The 21,282-nt window shown below is 39.9% G+C and overlaps 1 protein-coding gene across 1 annotated transcript in view; it reads left to right on the top strand.

Annotated features, from left to right (window-relative positions):
* The window catches only part of LOC132396636 (cadherin-related family member 2-like), a 143,785-nt gene extending 123,417 nt beyond the window's left edge, over window positions 1–20,368 (top strand). Inside the window, exons 26-31 of the mRNA XM_059974351.1 lie at window positions 2,402–2,462; window positions 2,573–2,700; window positions 7,259–7,372; window positions 8,467–8,547; window positions 8,657–8,735; window positions 19,466–20,368. Coding sequence (XP_059830334.1) covers window positions 2,402–2,462; window positions 2,573–2,700; window positions 7,259–7,372; window positions 8,467–8,547; window positions 8,657–8,735; window positions 19,466–19,657 — 655 coding nt within the window. The 3' untranslated portion in view covers window positions 19,658–20,368. The remainder of the gene's footprint in view (window positions 1–2,401; window positions 2,463–2,572; window positions 2,701–7,258; window positions 7,373–8,466; window positions 8,548–8,656; window positions 8,736–19,465) is intronic.
* Window positions 20,369–21,282: the final 914 nt, after the last annotated feature.

Consider the following 21,282-nt stretch of genomic DNA (forward strand, 5'->3'; position numbering starts at 1 on the left):
AATTTACTACAATAATTCAGGGGTGAATGTCTTTAGTTACTTGAATGAACTGGACACAGTCAGTTTATTAAAGTAATTTGATAGAAGAATTAAAAACCTATAAACAGAGTTGATAACAAGAATAGAGGGTGCAATATGAAGCATTTTGCAATTTGTCAAAATTAATAGCCATCTACTTGATAACTGAGTATTGTAATAGAGCTTTCAAACTGAATCACTGCAAATCAGTAGTAACAGGAGTTGGCCATTTGGCTCATCGAGCATGCTCTACATTCAATAATTTATTTTGTTTTTGTTATTTTTTCTTTAGAGATACAGCACAATAACAGGATCTTCCAACCCAAGGCACCCAATGACACCCATGTGACCAATTAACCTACTAGACCGTACATCTTAGGAATGTGGGAGGAAACTAGAGCATGCAAGGAAACCCATTTGGTTAAGGGGTGAATGTACAAACTCCTAACAAAGAGCAGTGGAACTTAAACCCAGAGCACTGGTGCTGTAATAGCATCACTAATCTCTATACCTCTTTGCTGTGCTCTATGGTACTTTACCTCCGATCTATGCTATCATGCTGCCCGACAGTTCATGGCTGTTCTGGCCATGGACTCAGGTCCACCTACTTGCACTCCGTGTGAGCATATGCAATTCTGATAAGGAATACACACTACTAAACTTAACTGAAAGCACAACCCAGAAAAAAGAAGAAATGATCACTATAGGAGAAAAAGTTAACCAATAGAAGAGCACGATCCACCATGGAAGACATCCCCATGACCTAAGGGGACTTGATGTTGACAAGGGAGCATCAGACACCAGGCTCAGAGTTGGAGACCAAAAACAGAGCGGTTCCTTGTGGCAATACAGGACCAGGTGGTTAACACAAAAAAATTACCAAAAACACATAATAAAAGACCAATAAATTCAAGATGATAAATGCAGAAAATGCCAAGAAACCTGAAACAATCCAATATATTGCAGGGTCCTGCAGCAGTTTAACTCAATCTGATTATGTACACAGGTAAAATCAAGTGCCAAACATCATTCACAAAAATCTTGCTTTAGAATACAAACACATAAAAGACACCCTGCTTTACTACAGATACAAGCCCGATCCAGTTGTAGAGTCAAAGTCCTGTAAATTATCTTACGACTGATCCATTATTACTGATAGGACAATCCGTAATAACCATCCAGATATGAAATTACAGGATGAACAAGCAAGAACAACTTACTTAATAAATATAACCATTCCAAACACACATAACATACAGAAATCAGTAAATGAAAAGTACTAGAAATATGCTGAATTAAAAGAGGAAATTGAAAGACTATGGAACATGAACAGGGTATACATTGTCCCAATAGTAATATCTGCAACTGGTATCATCCCAAGACACTGCACAATTGCTTTAAACTGATAGGCATACACAGTAATATTTAAGTAAATCTTCAGAAAGCTACAATACTAAACACCACTAGAATAGTCCAAAAGTTCCCAGCAATTGAAAAATGAGTATGCTTGGCTATGCCCATATCTCAGGTTTTACCAGCTTGAGCTGAGAAAAAATAAAAACATAATAATAATAATCACAATAACAATTTTGTCCCTGAAGTAATACATTAAGATGATACTTTTTTCAATATAAGAAAGAAAATGAATGACTCATTATTGTAATGAGATGAAAAGGTAGAATAAATGAACTGCGTTTATATAGTACCATTAATAGCCACAGGACATGTTAGAACACTCTATAAACAGATAGCATATTTTTACAGATCGCCCCTGACCTTATCTGGTAAATAAAACAGTCATCATGCAGAACCTAAAAGCAGTTCTGAGGTAATGAATGGGTAATGGGTGTTTTATGTAATGATTAGAACACCAAGAACATTTGCTTACTTTTCTCCACTGTCAGAAAAGAAAAGTTCCTTTTGGTATCAAACCTCATTTGCCAGACTTTCAAAATTTCTAGGGACCTATTTAAGTTGGTGAAGTTTGGATTCTTGAGGATTTGGACCTTTTTTTCTTCCTCTGGAGTATCCATCAAACTGTTGCACACAAGTACAAAAGGAAGTGGTGTGTTAATGCTTCAGTAAGAGTATTTACAAGTTCTAGGATAATGGCTTCTCATGCTTTTAAGGGATGTCTGTTGTATAAACATATTTAGATGGACAATGGAATCATTAACTTGAAATCTCTATGATGTCATTTAAAAATCTTGTACTCCTAAGGTAAATAAAGAGACTGAAAAGATAATGCAATCATATCTTTTAATAATTTTATTTGAAATTTATGACACAACTATTTGTTGTCTCCTTAAATTTCAAAAAGTAATGTAAATCAACAGGATATATTTTACTTACTTGCGAATAACAGAAGTATCTTTATTTTTAGAGAGATAGAAAAAAACGTTTCTGCTCTTGCCAGTCTTATTGACTTAGGTTTGAGAACTCTGGTAAGTTGAATCAACTGGTCTCAATTTCATACATTGTGACATTATTATTGGCTATACTTTCAGTTCTGCTATGCAAATTAAGCAATTAGATTTTTTTTCTTTTATTCCAGGACTCTCTCTCATCTCATCTCAAACCTGATAACAAAGCAGACCTGCATCGAGTGATTTTTATCTTAGCTACTGCCAACATAACCTCTATTGCTTTAGCTGTACTTCTCCCTGTGTTTATTAGACAAAGGTTAGTTGTGCTATGGGTGGAATGGTAGGGGGTGTCATTAGTTGGCCACTAGTGGATAAATTATAGCCTAAATATTATAAGTGCCGCAATGCTCTATGAATAACCTATTCCTCTCTGTAATGGTTGTGTTTACCATTTTAATGAAGGTTTTATCTAGATAAAAGGAGCGTGAGAGAGAATGGGAATAGAGTATTAAGATAGGAGATAGCCCTAATTGTAGAATTAAGAGACCAATTAGTCCAGTCCTGCCTCCTTTTTATTTATGCCTGTGTCACAATTATCATAGAAGAGTGAAATTTGAAATGGAAAACTTAAGTATTCACACTATAACATTGAATGCTGTAACGACAAAGCCTTTTTAAAAAAATTAAACAGAGAAAGGAACACGGCTGCAATATGTTGAAACTTCTAACCTCTCTCCCAGCTGTTGTGTCGAGTCAGTTTGGAATATGATTCTGTTAGCAAACCCAATTGCTCTCCTTTATCTACATATATGGTTTCATATATAGTTGGAGACAAAGAAAGGAAAAGAAACCAGCCTTGTGCACCAATCTTTATTGGTTTACATTAGTAATGAAGGCTCAAACCTCTAGTAACAATGTCCTAACTCCAATTTCCCCAAAAGGTACAATGATTGTCAATTTGGAAACCCACCTGAATAAGGCATTGGATGGATTGTACAATCAAACTGAGATTCAAATACCTTCAGTGGAAACAGAAATCACAAGAGATATAAAGCTACCAATTTGATGTCATGTGTATTGCATTGTGGCACCAGATCTAAATTACCCACCTTATTCACTATCAGTTGCATGATTTGCATTGGATGTACAAATCCAAATCACTGAAGTAATTTATAAGCAGCAATGCTAGCCCTGACTCTGCACATGAATGACGCCTTTGGTCTTTAGTTGGCAGTCCATTTATTGACTACATTGATGAATCACTCTGGATCCCCACAAATGAAACCATAATTTTTTAATTAGAGCTTTGTTAAATCTCTGCAGCAAGGTAGAGCACATTGAATGGGCTTTGAATGTGCTTGAACTGATACTTGCCACAGGTGCATTTCTTCCAAGTCTCTCTTTTCTCCTACAAGCACTCTTTTAAATTATATTATGCAGCAGTTAATGATGGTTACAAAGAGGGACACAGACACAAAATTAAATAAGTAATGCACAGAATTATGTATATATACAATGTATATAAGTCTCTCTCTCTCTCTCTCCCTCCCTCCCTCCCTCAGTCTGTCTCCTTATATAGACATACAAGTTTGGGTACCCCTGGTCAAAATTTCTGTTATTGTGAATAGCTAAGTGAGTAAACAATGACCTGATTTCTAAAAGGCATAAAGTTAAAGATGACATATTTCTTTAATATTTTAAGCAAAATTACTTTTCTATTTCCATCTTTTACAGTTTCAAAATAACCAAAAAGGAAAAGAGCCCAAAGCAAAGGCTTGGGCACCCTGCATGATCAGTACTTAGTAACACACCCTTTGGCAAGTATCACAGCTTGTAAACGCTTTCTGTGGCCAGCTGAGAATCTTTCATTTCTTGTTTGGGGGATTTTTGCCCATTCTTCCTTGCAAAAGGCTTCTAGTTCTGTGAGATTTTTGGGCTGTCTTGCATGCACTGCTCTTTTGAGGTCTCTCCACAGATTTTCGATGATGTTTAGGGCAGGTGACTGTGAGGACCATGGCAAAACCTTCAGCTTGTGCCTATTGAGGTAGTCTATTGCGGGTTTTGAGGTGTGTTTAAGATCATTATCCTGTTGTAGAAGCCATCCTCTTTTCATCTTCAGTTTTTTTACAGACGGTGTGATGTTTGCTTTCAGAATTTGCTGGTTTTTAATTGAATTAATTCTTCCCTCTACCAGTGAAATGTTCCCCATGCCACTGGCTGCAACACAAGCCCAAAGCATGATCGATCCACCCCTGTGCTTAACAATTGGAGAGGTGTTCTTTTCGTGAAATTCTGCACCCTTTTTTCTTCAAACATACCTTTGCTCATTGCGGCCAAAAAGTTCAATGTTAACTTCATCAGTCCACAGGACTTGTTTCCAAAATGCATCAGGCTTCTTTAGATATCCCTTTGCAAACTGCTGATGCTGAATTTTGTGGTGAGGATGCAAGAAAGGTTTTCTTCTGATAACTCTTCCATGAAGGTCATATTTATGCAGGTGTCACTTCACAGTAGAACAGTGCACCACCACTCCAGAGTCTGCTAAATCTTCCTGAAGGTCTTTTGCAGTCAAATGGGAGTTTTTGATTTGCCTTTCTAGCAATCCTGTAAGCAGTTCTCTCGGAAAGTTTTCTTGGTCTTACAGACCTCAACTTGACCTCCACGATTCCTGTTAATTGCCATTTCTTAATTACATTATAAACTGAGGATACAGCTAGCTGAAAATGCTTTGCTATCTTCTTATAGCCTTCTCCTGCTTTGTGGACAACATTTATTTTAATTTTCAGAGTGCTAGGCAGCTGCTTAGAGAAGCCCAAGGCTGCTGATTGCTGGGACAAGGTTTGAGGAGTTAGGGTGTTTATAAAGCTTTGAAATTTGCATCACCAGGCCTTTCCTAACGATGACTCTGAACAAGCCATAGCCCTAACAAGCTAATTAAGGTCTGAGACCTTGGTAAGAGTTACCTGGGAGCTCAAATCTCTTGGGGTGCCCAAACCTTTGCACAGTGCTCCTTTCCTTTTTTTCACTCTAAAATTGTATAACACAAAAATAATACACTAATCTTGCTTAGAATGTTTAAAAGAATGTTTCATCTTTAACTTTATGACTTTTGGGGATCGGTTCATCTTTTACTTATTTAACTATTCACAGAAACAGAAATTTTGACCAGGGATGCCCAAACTTTTGCATGCCACCTTATATATATATATAGATACACACACACACACACACACACACACACACACACACACACACACACACACACACACACACACACACACATATATATATGTATTTTATTTCTTCTTTTTGGTCTTCCAATTTATAGACTGATCTGCAGTGGAAAAATAAAATTACTCAAAGTGGTCTATTTTCTATTTGTTGCATGTATAAAAGAGCTCATACTGAATATATATGCTAAAAATGATAAAACATGCTGTTTTAACAAAAGTAATATAAATACTACTTTAACAACAAAACTAAAATAATTTTTATAAGAGCCTTCAGTAAATTTATGAGGAACCGCTTAAGATTAGGCATGGACAAACTACGGCCCGCGGGCCATATGCGGTCCGTTAAGCTTTTTGATCCGGCACGCAGAACTTAATGAAATTATATTAATAAACCTTGTTAACATCTTTTCCCCGCAATTCTGGCATTTTCCCAATAGATGACGCACTCTATATACATTTGTGGCGACCCATTTTCTGGCGCATCCGAACCGGCTCACAATTAGCCAGTGTTCCAGCTAAGGGAGATAGCCTGCGGGGATTTGCGAGCACAGAGCTTTGGAGCCTCTGCACCACGGGGGGCAGGTTGAGGGAGGCTTAAAAGTGAGGCTAGGGATTTCGAATAAAGTTTTTTTCTTCGACTGCAGTTACCGAGTCCATGTCGTAATTTTAGCGCTGCATGTAGCACACCGCTACACATTGACCTTTGTTGAGGTGCAGCGTATTACTCCACATTTGCGCTTTACTCTTTGTTCGGCTCGACCTATTTGTGTGAACAGGCGTTCAGCGTCATGAACATCAACAAAGCCAGCCGCAGATCCAAGTTAATTGACCAACACCTCAGATCCATCCTGAGAATCGCCACAATAAAACTAAATCCAGACTTTCATGCGCTGGCTAAAAAGGGAGACCAACAACACTGAAATTAAAAATAAGTTTCTTCGTTGTGTTATGTAAAAAATGCATTTGAAAATATTTTTTTCAATAAGCCTTCCATGTTACATGTCATTTCTGTTAAGTGATGGACATGAGTAGTGTGCAGGTGCACGTACATTCTCAAAATAAAATATGCACTCCAGATCAAATAACGCGCTCCGCATACTGGTGCGCTGTCAGTGTTCTGTCTTTGTGCTGGTCGTTGTTGAGTTTTGGCACAGGGGACAATTGAATAAGAAGGAGCAGGACAGGACGACCTGCATCTCCTACCGTTTTTGAAATAAAGACAGTCAGGTGGAGAGTGATGATGATAATATCTTGAAGGATAACAGAATTTTCAGTGCTTTAAAATAATAACTGTTACTATTAAAAAAGCTGTATTTTATTCATTTAATTTTCAGTGTTTTAAAAGTCATTTCAATAAATAGCTATATACCATGGGACTTCAAAGACATATATTTTGTTGTAATGCATTTGTTCATTTTCAATTGAAATTAAAACACATGTTTTCTACATGTCCCATGATATTTTATTTTCTCTTATGAGATGTATTACCAAAACACTCCGTCCATCTGCTCCTGGTCCGGCCCCCCTGTCAAATTTTAGAACCCTTTGTGGCCCACAAGTCAAAAAGTTTGCCCACCCCTGGCTTAAGATAGTTGAGTACGTGTATCTGCAAATATTTAACATTCAATATCTTTTCTCAAGGTATCTACGAAAATTGAAAGCTGCTTCAGCAATGAGTGTGGCAGAGCTGACTTTCATGAGAAGGAACCCCATGGTTTTAGATGTTCCTGGAACAAACATGTATACCACAGAAGGGTGAAGTCAATTACTAATTTCTTGCATTTTATGAACAAAATGTTTTGAGATGTTTTAAAAATAGAACATAGAATGGTAGAGTAGATAACAGACTCCATGGCCCATGATGTTGTGCTGGACTAACGAAACTATTAATTGAATTTAACAACACTAATCCTTTCTGCCTATATAATTTCCATAATCCCTCCATTCTGAAATACAACTGAGGCATTCAAGAGGCTCTTAAACAAACACATTCATATATTCATCTAAGGGCTTCTTGAAAGCATCAATTGTCTTTGCCAACACTACCATGGCAGTTCATCCTATATATCTAACATTCTTACAAATCTTCTCAAAATTCTAAGAAAATAGAACTTACGTGCTGAATCCAGAACCGATTCTCTAAAATGATAACACTGAGGAATTTAGAGTTACTGAGCCTCTCCACCTCTGTTTCCCAAAGAGAACTGGCTCATCGACCTCCAGCTTCCTCCTACTGAAGTCAACAATCATCTTCTTGGTTTTGACATTGACGGAGATGTTGCTGAAAAATTAATGGCATCTGAACGTGATCACAGTTATTAATGGTTGAGCCAGTAAAGAACCTGTGACAGGAACAAAGTTCCAAACTGCCAATGTGAACTCAATATTTAATCTCCCTAAAAACTCAATATCGCATCTCTCTCCACTGAGGCACTCATTCCCTGCTTCTGCACTCCCATGTGATCTGGAACTTTCTCTATAATGGAAGTTGTCATTTTGTAAACACCTAATATTAGATAATAGACAACAGACAGTAGGCGCAGGAGTAGGCTATTCAGCCCTTCTAGCCAGCACCACCATTCACTATGATCATGGCTGATCATACACAATCAGTACCCCGTTCCTGCCCTCTCCCCATATCCCTTGACCCCACTATCTATAAGAGCTCTATATAACTCTCTCTTGAATGCATTAAATTTGAGTTTGATCAATTTTTTTAACTGAAGAAGTATGAGGAATTGGCAGGTATTAATGAGCCTAGTCACAATCTCATTATTGGTAAAGCAAATCAAAAGTCCTTATTAACAATCTGTATATTTTTGTGTTCTTTTAATTTTTTTTGCCTCCAGATCAAATCCAATTTGGAATAATACTCAGTTTAGTGAAGGTACCAGCTGTTTTAATGACGACATGCGCTTTGACCAGAAAAGGTCTGGAATCTCATTCTTTTTGAATTCAGAAGTAGAAAACTATCTGTAAAGTAGTAACATTTATTACATTGCTAAAACTAACTGATATGTAATATACTCTGAAATACAGTTTGAACTCCCTTGATGATAATGCCATTGCTGATGAGGATTACTTTAATATTCGGGAAATGAACTCCAGCAAGTATCAGGTAATTTTAAAAAAATCACAAGAGATATAAAGCTACCAATTTGATGCCATGTGTATTGCATTATGGCACCAGATCTATATTACCTGGAATAAGTCATACTGTGCATTAATAAGGGCAACATTAAACTGGCATTCATTGCCTACTGTTTTAAAGATATTAACAAAATTAAATCCAATAATAGTACGGTAGGTTACACAACAGTTGCATGCACAGTGCGATCAGCCCACATCTCCAGGAGCCCTTGTTCAATTTTATCCTTGGGTGGGTTTCTGCGGGCTGTACTGGTTTCCTCCTATAGGGTCACAGAATCTTACAGCATTGAAATAGGCCCTTCAGCCCAGTGTTTCCATGAAGGCCAAGATGACCATCTAGGCTTGTCCCATTTGCCTATGTTAGGTCCTTATCCTCCTAAACCTTCCTTATTCAGGTAGCCATCCAAATTTCTTTTAAATGTAATTACTGTATCAGCCTGAACCACTTGTTTTTCTTGCAGTTCATTCCACTGCTTACAACACTCGGTGTGAAGAATTTGCCCCTCAAGACCATTTTAAATCTTTCCCCTCTCACCTTAAATCTATGCTTTCTGGTTGTTCATTTTAATGATATGCTGGATAATGCAGATTAGCCCTTTAGTGTAATGAATGACAAACAGCATCATAGCGGAATTGATGGGCATGGCAGAAAAAAGTATGTTTCAAGGCCAGGGTGGAATGAGATAGAGTGGCTCTGCTAACAATTGTCATGGGCCTGATGGGCAGAATGGCATCCTTCTAATAAATAAGGAAATTTATACATTAATATGGAGGTAAAGCAATGCATTCAATAAGGGATTAAACATCTTCAGTCAACCAACCCTCAAAAGGACCAATGTTTAGAGCTAAGACTCTGACAAAGATTGTTAACCATTGTCTTGAGCTTTCCCATGAGCCAGGTTCAACACTGAGAGAACAGGAGTAGATGTAGCATTGTAACTAAACTCTTATCAAGATCACTGCTCTGGCTCCTTATTCTTTGAACACATTATCCTCCATCTTTGGCTACATTGTGGAATTGATTAAAAAAGTCCTTTGGTAAGCATTTTATATCTTCTTCAAGCCACAATCTTACCAAATCAGTTGTACTTATCTCCCTTCTGCTGGAAGCATGAAATGGAGGCTTGTTCTTTCCAAATTACAACATGAAAAACATGACATATTTGTAAGCACTGATTTTGTCTTCACCACCAATTCCTACAGTTAGGAATAGATGTAATGTGTCAACATTGTATTAGCATGAACATGCAGCTTAAGTAATATAGTTATTCAGCATGGATTTGTTGGAGAAGAAGTAGGATATATTGACTAATGGCATGATCAGGTAATTTGGTGGAGGCTTGGGAAAGGGAGAGAGAATGGGGAAATCGTACAGAAATGTAAACCCACAGATGATAAATGATGTGCAGGTTTCATTTTTGACATTATCAATCTATATGCACTTACATGTTGGCGCATGGCCAAGTGGTTAAGGCTAGTGATTCGTCTAGTGATCTGAAGGTCGCTAGTTCAAGCCTTGGCTGAGGCTATGTGTGTGTCCTTGAGCAAGGCACTTAACCACACGTTGCTCTGCGACATCACTGGTGCCAAGCTGTATCAGCCCTTCCCTTGGACAACATCGGTGGCATGGAGAGGACAGACTTGCAGCAGGGGCAACTGCCGGTCTCCCATACAACCCTGTCCAGGCCTGCACCCTGGAAACTTCCCAAGGCACAAATTCATGGTCTCTCGAGACGAACGGAGGCCTACACATTATTCTAGAAGCTGAAATTTGATATAATTGTTTTAAGTTAGAGAGTACTAAATACTAAATACTGGAATCAGAATCCAAATCAAGTTTTTTGTCGCTGTCTTATATGATGTAAAATTTCTTGTTTGGTGGCAGCACTACAGTGCAAAGACATAAAATTACAATAACTTACAATATCAATAAATGCAAACAAAAGGAAAAATGTGATTATGTTCATGGACCATTCAGAAATCCCTTGGTAGTAGAGTACAGTTATTAAGTGTGGATACTCAGGCTCCTCCTTCCTGATGGTAGTAATGAGAAGATGGCTCGTCCCTGATGGTGAGGGTCTTTGTTGATAGATGCTGCCTTTTTAAGGCATCACCTCTTTAAGGTGTTTTTGATGATTGGGAGGTTGTGTCCATCTGGAGATGGCTGAGTCTCCAACTCTCTGCAGCCTCTTGTGATCCTATGCATTACAACCTCCAGACCAGTGATGCAACCAGTCAGAATACTTTCCACTGTACAGCTGTAGAAATTTGCAAAGACTCTTTGGTGATATGCCAAATTTCCTAAAGTTCCTAATGTATATACCATTTTACTAAAGTTATGGAAGAGAAAAGTGAAATGGGATAATCTTATTAAAGGTGTTTAATATCCTGTAACTTGGTTTTCATCACAATCAAGTATTTTCAGTATTTACAGTGCCTATAAGAAGTATCCACTGCCTCTTAGAAGTCTTCATGTTTTATTGTTTTACAACATTGAATCACAGTGGCTCTTTTGACACTGATCAACAGAAAAAGACTCTCTTGTGTCAAAGTGAAAACAGATCTATACAAAGTGATCTAAATTAATTACAAATATAAAACACAAAATAATTGATTGCATAAGTATTCACCCCTTCAAGTCAGTGTTTAGTAGATGCACCTTGGGCAGCAATTACAGCCTTGTGTCTGTGTGGATGGGTCTCTATCAGCTTTGCGCATTGGACACTGCAACTTTTCCCCATTCTTCTTTACAAAACTTTTCAAGCTCTGTCAGATTGCATGGGGATCATGAGTGAACAGCCCTTATCAAGTCCAGTCATAAAATCTCAGTTGGATTGAGGACTGGTCTCTGTCTTGGCCACTGGTCTTGTTGTTTTTAAGCCATTCCTGTGTGGAATTGGCTTTATGCTTGGGGTCATTGTCTTGCTGGAAAACAAATCTCCCAAGTCGCAGGATTCCTGCAGACTGCATCAGGTTTTCCTCCAGGATTTCTCTCAATTTTTCTGAATTAATTTCACCCTCTACCTTCACAAGCCTTCCAGGGCCTGCTGCAGTGAAGCATCCCCACAGCATGATGCAGCCACCACCAGGCTTCACAGTAGGGATTGTATGTTTTTGATGATGTGTAGTGTTTGGCTTAAACCAAACATAATGTTTAGTCTCAAAATGTTGGTGGAACGCAACAGGTCAGGCAGTATCTCTAGGGAGAAGCACTGTCAATGTTTCGGGCCGAGACCCTTCGTTAGGACTAACTGAAAGGAAAGATAGTAAGAGATTTGAAAGTAGGAGGGGGAAGGGGAAAATGCGAAATGATAGGAGGGGGTGGGGTGGAGCTGAGAGCTGGAAAAGTGATTAGCCAAAGGGGTACAGAGCTGGAGAAGGGGGAGGATCATGGGACGGGAGGTCTAGGGAGAAAGAAAGGGGGAGGGGAGCACCAGAGGAAGATGGAGAGCAGGTAACCCCAGTTCCTTGACCTTGTCAGTCAGGAGCTGAAGTTGGGTGATGGAGAACAGGCAGAGTGATAGGCAGAGAGAGAGAGAAAAAAAAGAGGAGGGGGGAGAAAAACTAAATATATCAGGGATGGGGTAAGAAGGGGAGGAGGGGCATTAACAGTAGTTAGAGAAGTCAATGTTCATGCTATCAGGTTGGAGGCTACCCAGCCGGTATATAAGGTGTTGTTCCTCCGACCTGAGTGTGGCTTCATCTTGACAGTAGAGGAGGCCATGGATAGACATATCAGAATGGGAATGGGACGTGGAATTAAAATGTGTGGCCACTGGGAGATCCTGCTTTCATTTTAATTCCACGTCCCCCTTCTACTTTCAAATCTCTTACTATCTTTCCTTTCAGTTAGTCCTGACAAAGGGTCTTGGCCCGAAACGTCGACAGTGCTTCTCTCTATAGATATTGCCTGGCCTGCTGCGTTCCATCAGCATTTTGTGTGTGTTGCTTGAATTTCCAGCATCTGCAGATTCCCTCACAATAACGTTTAGTCTGATGGGCAAAAAGCTTAATTCTGGTTTCATCAGATCAAAGAACCTTCTTTCAGCTGACTTCAGATTCTACCACATTTTATCACATGCCTTCTGGCAAACTCTAGCTGAGATTTCATGCGAGGTTTTTTCCAACAGTGTCTTTCTCTTTGCAACTCTCCCATATAGCGGTGACTGGTGAAGCACCCAGGCAACAGTTGTATGCGCAGTCTCTCCCATCTCAGCCACTGAAGCTTGTAACTCCTCCAGAGTCGACATAGGTCCCTTTTTTGCATGGTCATTCAGTTTTTGAGGACAGTCTGCTCTAGGCAGATTTACAGCTGTGCCATATTCTTTCCATTTCTTGATGATTGACTTATCTGTACTCCAAGGGATATTCAGTGACCTGGAAATTTTCTTGTACCAATCTCCTGACTCGAGCTTTTCAGCAACCTTTTTGTGGAATTGCCCGGAGTGCTCTTTTGTCTTCATGGTGTAGATTTTGCCAGGATACTGACTCACCAGCAGATGGACCTTCCAGATACAGGTGTATTTTTACTACAATCAGTTGAAACATCTTGACTGCACACAGATCTCCAATTCCTCTCCATTGAACTAATGATGTAACTACTGAAACCAATTGGCTGCACCGGTGATGATTTGGTAAGTCATATTAAAGGGGGAGTGATGGTGAATACTTTTGCAATCAATTATTTTGTGTTTTATATTTGTAATCAATTTAAATCACGTCATAGAGATTTTTTTTCACGTTGACAAGAGAGAATTTTTTAAATCCTGATCAGTGTCAAAAAAGCCAAATTAAATCTATTGTGATTCAATATTGTAAGACAATAAAACATAAAAACTTCCAAGGGAGGGTAAATTCTTTTTATAGGCACTGTATACATGAACCAGACCAATTAAAAATGCTGCTTTCACAAGCAACCACTAAGTCTTCAGAGTCCTAAGTTTTTAAGATTTAAGTCACTAAGTCCAACAAGAGCAAGTCAAACTAAAAGATCACTATCACTCTCATAAACACAATAGATTCTGCAGGTGCTGGAAATCCAGAATAACACACACAAAATGCTGGTGGAACTCAGCAGGTCAGGCAGCAGAAGTTGACATTTCGAGCCAAGACCCTTAATCAGGAATCTAAACGGAACTGTTTATTCCTCTCCATAGATGCTGCCTGACCTGCTCAGTTCTTCCAGCAATTGGCATGTGAAGGCCCCTCACTGGGCTTGTATAGAAACTTGGCTTGTTAACTGGATCTGCTAATGGCCACAGGACTCAACAGTGTGAAGCCACCTTTCTCAAACAATGTACGTCTGGGGTCAGTATAATTTGGGTCCCACCAAACAGGGAAGTTGGGTTGTTCGATTAACAGAACACTGTCTTGGGTGAACACTGGGTAAATACTGCCCATCTGCAATCACCCATCCTCCAAAAATAACAGATCATAAACCACATACAATTATAAAGGAAGTGGATTTACTAATTTCAGCTTAATCAACCAGTTATTAAGAGGAAAAGAAAAAAATAGAGCCCATTATAATTGAACCATTCTAAATGTGGCAATTGTTGGAGTTCATATCTTCCAAAAGCTGGATACATCCCTTAATCATGGTGCCAACTTCTCATCACCAATTAGCAGCAGAACTTCCTACCTTCCCTTCAGAATGAATCCAACAGCTGTCTCTCCCGATCTTCTCTTCTCTCCATCTCCCACCAAAAGATCACAAACACCACCCGTGTCTGTCACAAATTTCTCTCTGCCTAGCTTTTTCTAGAACCTTCTCCCAATTCCACATCCTGATTGGCTGACACAGCTTTCCTAAGTTGAACATCACAGCCAAGGGGGTTTGGGTTTCTTTAACCAAAACCCAAACACTGTCAGCAGGACTCACTTCTTCTACAGAATTAAACTGAATGGAATTGAATTGACTTTATTTCTTACATTCTTCACATACATGAGGAGTAAAATTCTTTACATTACGTCTCCGTCTGAATGTTTAATCTGCTAATTATAGTAATTTGTAATAAATAGTATGTACGGTAAGATATACAACAGATCAGTCAATATAGCTTAGAAATACAATTGTATCAGCATGAATTAATCAGTTTGATGGCCTGGTAGAAGAAGCTGTCCTGGAGCCTGTTTGTCCTGGCTTTTATCGAGCGGTACCGTTTCCTGAATGATAGCAGCTAGAACAGTTTGTGATTGGGGTGACTCAGGTCCCCACTGATCTTTCAGGCCCTCCTTAAGCATCTGTTGCTGTAAATGTCAAGAATAGTGGGAAGTTCACATCCACAGATGTGCACTGGGCTGTCCATATCACTCTCTGCAGAGTCCTGCAATTGAGGGAAGTACAGTTCCCATACCAGGCAGTGATGCAGCCAGTCAGGATGCTCTCAATTGGGCTCCTGTAGAACGTCCTTTGGATTTGGGGACTCGTGCCAAACTTGTTCAACTGTCTGAGGTGAAAGGGGCAATGTTGTGCTTTTCTCACCACCCAGCCAGTATGTAGAGTCCAAGTGAGATCCTTGGTGATATATATACCGAGGAACTTGAAGCTGTTCACCCTCTCAACCCCAAATCCATTGATGTCAATAGATGTTAACCTGTCTCTGTCCTCTTGTAGTTCACAACCGTGTCCTTTGTTTTTGCGACATTGAGGGAGAGATTGTTTTCTTGACACCACCGTGTCAGGGTGATGACTTCTTCCCTGTAGGCTGCCTCGTTATTATTTGAGATTAGGCCAATCAATGTAGTATCGTCAGCAAACTTAATGACGATTAACAGATTGGAGTGTGGGTGACGACACAGTAATGGATATACAGAGAGTAAAGGAGGGGGCTTAGGACACAGCCCTGGGGGAGGGCTCCTGTGTTGAGGGTCAGAGGGGCAGAGTGAGGGAGCCCACTCTTACCGCCTGCCAGCGATTTGACAGGAAGTCCAGGATCCAGCTACATAAGGCAGGGTGAAGGCAAAGGTCTCTGAGCTTCTTGTCAAGCCTGGAGGGAATTATGGTGTTGAATGCTGAACTGTAGTCCAGAACAGCATTCTCACATAAGCATCCCTCCTCTTCAGGTGTGTAAAGATGGTGTTAGAGCTGTGGCAATTGGTAGGCAAATTGTAGGGGGTCCAGTGTGGGTGGCAGCATGCTGCAGATGCAGTCCTTGACCAGCCTCTCAAAGCATTTACTTATTACTGAGTTGAGTGGACAGGACGCCAGTCGTTCAGACATGTTACCTTGGTCTTTTAGCTACAGGGACAATGGTGGATGTCTTCAAGCAGGACAGCACTCTACACTGGATTTAGCTTTGAAGTCTGTGATGGTGTGCAGACCCAGCTGCGTGTGTTGCTAGTGGAGATGGATCCGGATCTTGTCCCTGTATTGTTGTTTTGCTGCCTTGATGACTTTGTGTAGATCGTAGCGGCATTTCTTGAGTTCCTGTTGGTTACCGGTGGTGAAAGCTCTGTCTCACGCAGTCAGTGCAGCGCGCATGAAACTGTTGATCCAGGGTTTCTGGTTTGGATAGATCCTGACCGATTTTTGGGGGACAATGCCATTGATGCTTGTGACCCCTTCCATAAACTCTGAGACATCCTCATCATGAAAGACATTCCCATTGATGTTCTCAAAGCAATCCTGTAGCATGGAGAATGATTAGCTGGACCAACAGTGGATAATTTTAACTATGGCCGCCTTGTGTTTCAGCTTCTGCCTCTACATGGGCAGAAGCAAGATGGAGTAGTGATCAGACTACCAAAGCGATGGATGGAGGAGCGCTTTGTAAGCATTGCGGAAGGGAGAGTAGCAGTGATTGAGTGTGCTATCTCCCCGCGTGATCACCTGGATGTGTTGACAAAACTTCGGAGAGACTTTAGTCAGCAACGATGAAGGCAGCCTCCAGGTGTGCAGTCTCCAGGGTGCTGATAGTCTTGTATAGTTCCTTGAGAGCCAGGTCAGTGGTGAAATATACACAGCTGAAATAATAACAGCTGTGAACTCTCTAGGCAGCTGCACAAGGTGCTTCAGATCCGGGGAACAAAAGGATTCGAGGACATGCACATTCTGAGGGGTCGCACCAAGCATTATTGATCATGAAGCATACTCCACCTCCTTTACTCTTCCCAGAGAGGTTTTTAGAACAGTCTTCCTGGAACAGGGAGAACCCAGAGGGCTCAATAATGTGGTCTGGTATCTCCTCTGCCAACCAAATCTCCACAAAGCACAAAACGTTACTGTACCATATAGCCTACTGTATAATATGGGACTATTTTATGTCATAGTAACATGTTATTGAGCATGCGCTATTAGGCATGTATTGATATGTATATATGTATTCAGTTCAGGTTCCGTAAGTAAAAACCCCTGTTATCTTAGCTCCAGTCTCTAGAGTTTTTATTTATGGTTTTGTTGTGTAACCGGTCACATACACAACAGTTACATTCCTTTGTTTCCCGATGGTAGGAGATTCTGGCTCTCAGTTTGCACAATTTGTTGTCCAGGGACTGAACGTTAGCCAGGAGTATGCTAGGGGGCGATGGCCGATTAGCACATCGCCTCAACCTCACCAGGACACCAGCCCTTCTCCCTCGCCTCCAGCGCCGGTTCCGAGGTAGTGACGGTGTAATAAATGATTGTGTAAGCAGGGGTTCTCAGTGTAGAAAAGGTGGCGCATTGTGGGTAAATGGCGTCTTCCCAATGTTCAGAAGATTCAGTCGATCATATCTGATGTAACTATCAGCTTCTTGAACAAGAAATGCGAAGGAAATTGCAGAAATTCGCAGTACACTGTAAAGTTGGTAAGGAACTCACAACATGGCTGCCGTACGCATGCCATCTTGGCAAAGCTATGAAATAAAATACCCTACAGCATTAACAGTAAAAATCTGAACCAGGACGTTCAACATCCATTACTATCACTCTATTTGCTGGCACTATTTAAGCAAATTTGGTAGTCTGGTTTCTTTTCCTCTCCTCCATAAGAAATAGCCTGTTGGGCATCACACCGATTTCAACAATCAGATGACCAGATAAGCAGATAGTCTGTCAGTCAATAATGAACTAAGTGGATCTGTTGGCCATGGTGGATTTAAAATATGGAAGAAAATGTTGAATTTGAATGGGTCAAGGTCAGCGGAAGCAGCCAGAGCAATTGTCTTTGTTCCTGCCATGTGCTCGGAGGTGGAGGCTACCATTTTGTGGAACGGTTTTACATTCTCCGTTTTTTGAGATAGAGTTGTTTTAGTTTCTGTGTTTTAAAGTAGTCACACTGATGTTTCACGTTATCTGCTGGACTGGAGATCCCTTCCAAATAAGAAGTTATTTGTGAGGTGTTCTTTGATATAACATAGCATGCAGGTTTGTGAATCTTGGGGTTGGTGCCTGCCTGGAGTGATTCAAGTGGTTACTGAAGAAGCCAAAGAGCCATAAATTACCGACTGTCACTTGCTGCGAAGAGGGCAATAAATAGATGCTGGCCTGGAGCAGAGCCAATAAAAAATGTTAGAAGTCAATCAGATGACCTACAGCCAATGACACTGGAATGCAATATTTGAATTAGTAGGAAAGAGTATAAAAGTGGACACACTGAGTGTGCTATCAGTGATAACTCTCTCAAGAGACCCACCAAGGAAGAACCCCCATGCTAGGAGCTGTATGAAGAAAGGATTGATCTTCTGACCCACAGAGATCCCCTATTTCGGTGTTATAAATTGGACAAGTGGTCTGAGTGAGTATTGGTACAAAGGGCACTCTAGAGTTCATATTCTAAGTTGCTGACCCGGAGTCAACATAGTTACGTTGTTGTTTGTACAGAGACAACAAAGTGCAAGCTTTGATTAATTACAGGTTGTGTAGTGCATTTCCTAACCTAGTTCCATTGACAAATGGTCAACAGATGAATAAAGAAGATATCCATGTTTTAGTAGGGAATATTCCAGATGGGCAATCAAATAAGCATTACTATGGCTAATTACTTACTTATTGTGCAGAATGATCGTGCATTGCAGAATCACTGCAATGATTCCAGGACGAAGAAGTATTGACTGATTAATTGGAATTTGCAATAACCATATAACTGAGAACTCCCCATGGTGCCTCACTGGAAAATTAACAATGCCTTGCCTACAATTGCACTCGCAAGGTAATGGAGAAGACACACCAGTGGCTGTACTTCATTAGGAGTTTGAGGAGTTTGGTATGCAACTGAAACACTAACGAATTCTGAATAAATGCCCTGGAGGGCATTTTGACTGAAGACCCACAGTCGATGCTTTAGGAACAGATTCTATCTCTCTGCTATTCTTCTAATGCCTCACTCCTTTTTTTGCACAAATTATTTATATGTTATTATAACTAATAGTAATTTTTTATGTTTTGCACTGTATTACAGCCACAAAACTTATGTCAATGACAATAAGCTTCCTTCTGAGTTATATTTAGCCTCGGAATTTGTACAGAAAATTACAGTCAAAATTTCCACAAACTGTCCAATATATAGGAGGTTTAATCGAAGTAATGATGACAGCAAAATTCCATTTGGGGGTCTTACAAATATGTTTAACTTATATTTATATGTTTAGCTTGATTTTGTTTATAGAATTTTCAAACAGAAACTTTTCAAATCCAATGCTTGTACTTAAGTGACATCATGCAAGTTTTCATCTCATGCCAGTAATCTTTTTGTCTCTTTGCATTGTAACTTCAAACAGGAACAAAGAGGCAATGCATTTTCCATAAATGCACAACAAAGTGATTCCGAAAGTCCTCAAGAGGCTATAGCCCACAACTTCCTCACCATGGTTCTAGCAACCCACGAAGAAAGAAAACATATAGAAAAGCAGAAAACTGGAAAAATGACTAATTTACTCAATAATGAAAGACCAAATGGTACTAATCTGTGAAGGAAGAATTTTAAGCTATTAAATATTTTGTGACTTTCTGGGTTGATGTAGAGTCTTAATTGCAAATGTAAAAATTAACCTTACCAGTTGGATTTTTAACCTGTGATTAACTTTGCAGAGGCCTGAGGATAAAGCCACCATCCAGAAAAAATGTTTAAATTTTAGGTCAGTAGGAAAGTTACCTGGTTTTGGGATCTGAACATGACTTTGTCACTAAGTTCACTCAATTATCGTGGCTTATAAGTGGTTCTGTTGCACCCTGATCAAACTACTGTATTTACTTCTTAGTGACACTCTGTCCTCTTAACTAGGGGCTCCCAACATGGGGTCCATGTCATTGAGAAAGGTTGGGAAACCCTGCCCTACACGAAGTAGATTGTAACTCTACTGAGGTAGCTACCCTTCCCTCCAGAAAACCAAATTGATTAATTAACCACAATCTAGATTTATTGTTTTTCCAAGTGACATTTAATTATATTGCTTCCTATTGCTGGTGACATTTATGAATAAATTCTGGACAGCCAATGATAATTGTGCTCTTTAAGACCTCAGAATCGCAGAAGCCATTTACAGCACCCTGGCTGAAATCATTTCATTCATGGTATAAATGGATTGTTGTTTGGTTGGCCTGTGCTATCATGAAAGAGTGCTTTGTCATATTTGTAAGTTAATTGCCATGAAAATATTTGGTCACAAAATAAAAACAATTGAAATTTGCATTGTTTCTCAGCATATTGTGCTCCAACATACTTCAACATGCACAACATTTCCTCCACGATCTTCCATGTTGTTGACATTATAGACAAAAGCTGTGTTTTGTTCATTTAGCACCTGTTCTTAGTAAAGGCATCCCAAAGCCGCTTCACTGAACCAGTTACCAACCTAAATTTAACACCAAGCCAAAGACCAGGAGGTAGTGGTGAAAGAAATGAATGTTGGGATTGTGCAGGAATATCTCATAACCAGTGGAAATGAGGGCTCTGCAAGCGTGGAAGATGTGAGAGTCAAGGTCATGAAGGAATTAGAAGCACAAATTGCTGGCTGCCATGAGTTTCTACTGTGAACATCTGCAAGAAAATGAATTTCAGGTTTTCTGGTGACGTCATTGTCGAGAATGTCAGCTTAAGTCACTAGCTCCTCCGGAAAAATGCCCCATTAACCCGTCAAATATAATATTTTTTGAAAAATATTTGAACTAAAAAGAGGGGCAAGAACGGGGAGAAATGGAAATTTAAAAATTGACACTGCGGAGCCTGCATCTGAGAGGAGTGCAACGAGTGGCTCTCTGACCCAGCTAGCGAGGCGGCTGCTGGGCCTCGTTCAGTCGCAGCGGCGAATATCTTTGAAATCCTGAAAGAGATAAGGGAATTCCGGAAAGAAATAGAGCAGCAGCTCTGTGATATTAAGGCAGAGCTCAGCAGTGTTAATCAAAAAATAGCAGTGGCAGAGACTCGCATTGAGAAGGTGGAAGATCGCGTTCAATACGTGGAATGGATATTGAGCAAGACAATAAGAATAATGCATCACCAAGAAGGTAAACTGCTTGACCTGGAGGGAAGATCATGGCAGAAAAATATCAGAATCTACAATGTTCCCAAAGGAGCGGAGGGCCCGTCTATGACAGA

This window comes from Hypanus sabinus, chromosome 7 (genome assembly GCF_030144855.1).
Source record: "Hypanus sabinus isolate sHypSab1 chromosome 7, sHypSab1.hap1, whole genome shotgun sequence".
Classification (NCBI taxonomy): Eukaryota; Metazoa; Chordata; class Chondrichthyes; order Myliobatiformes; family Dasyatidae; genus Hypanus; species Hypanus sabinus.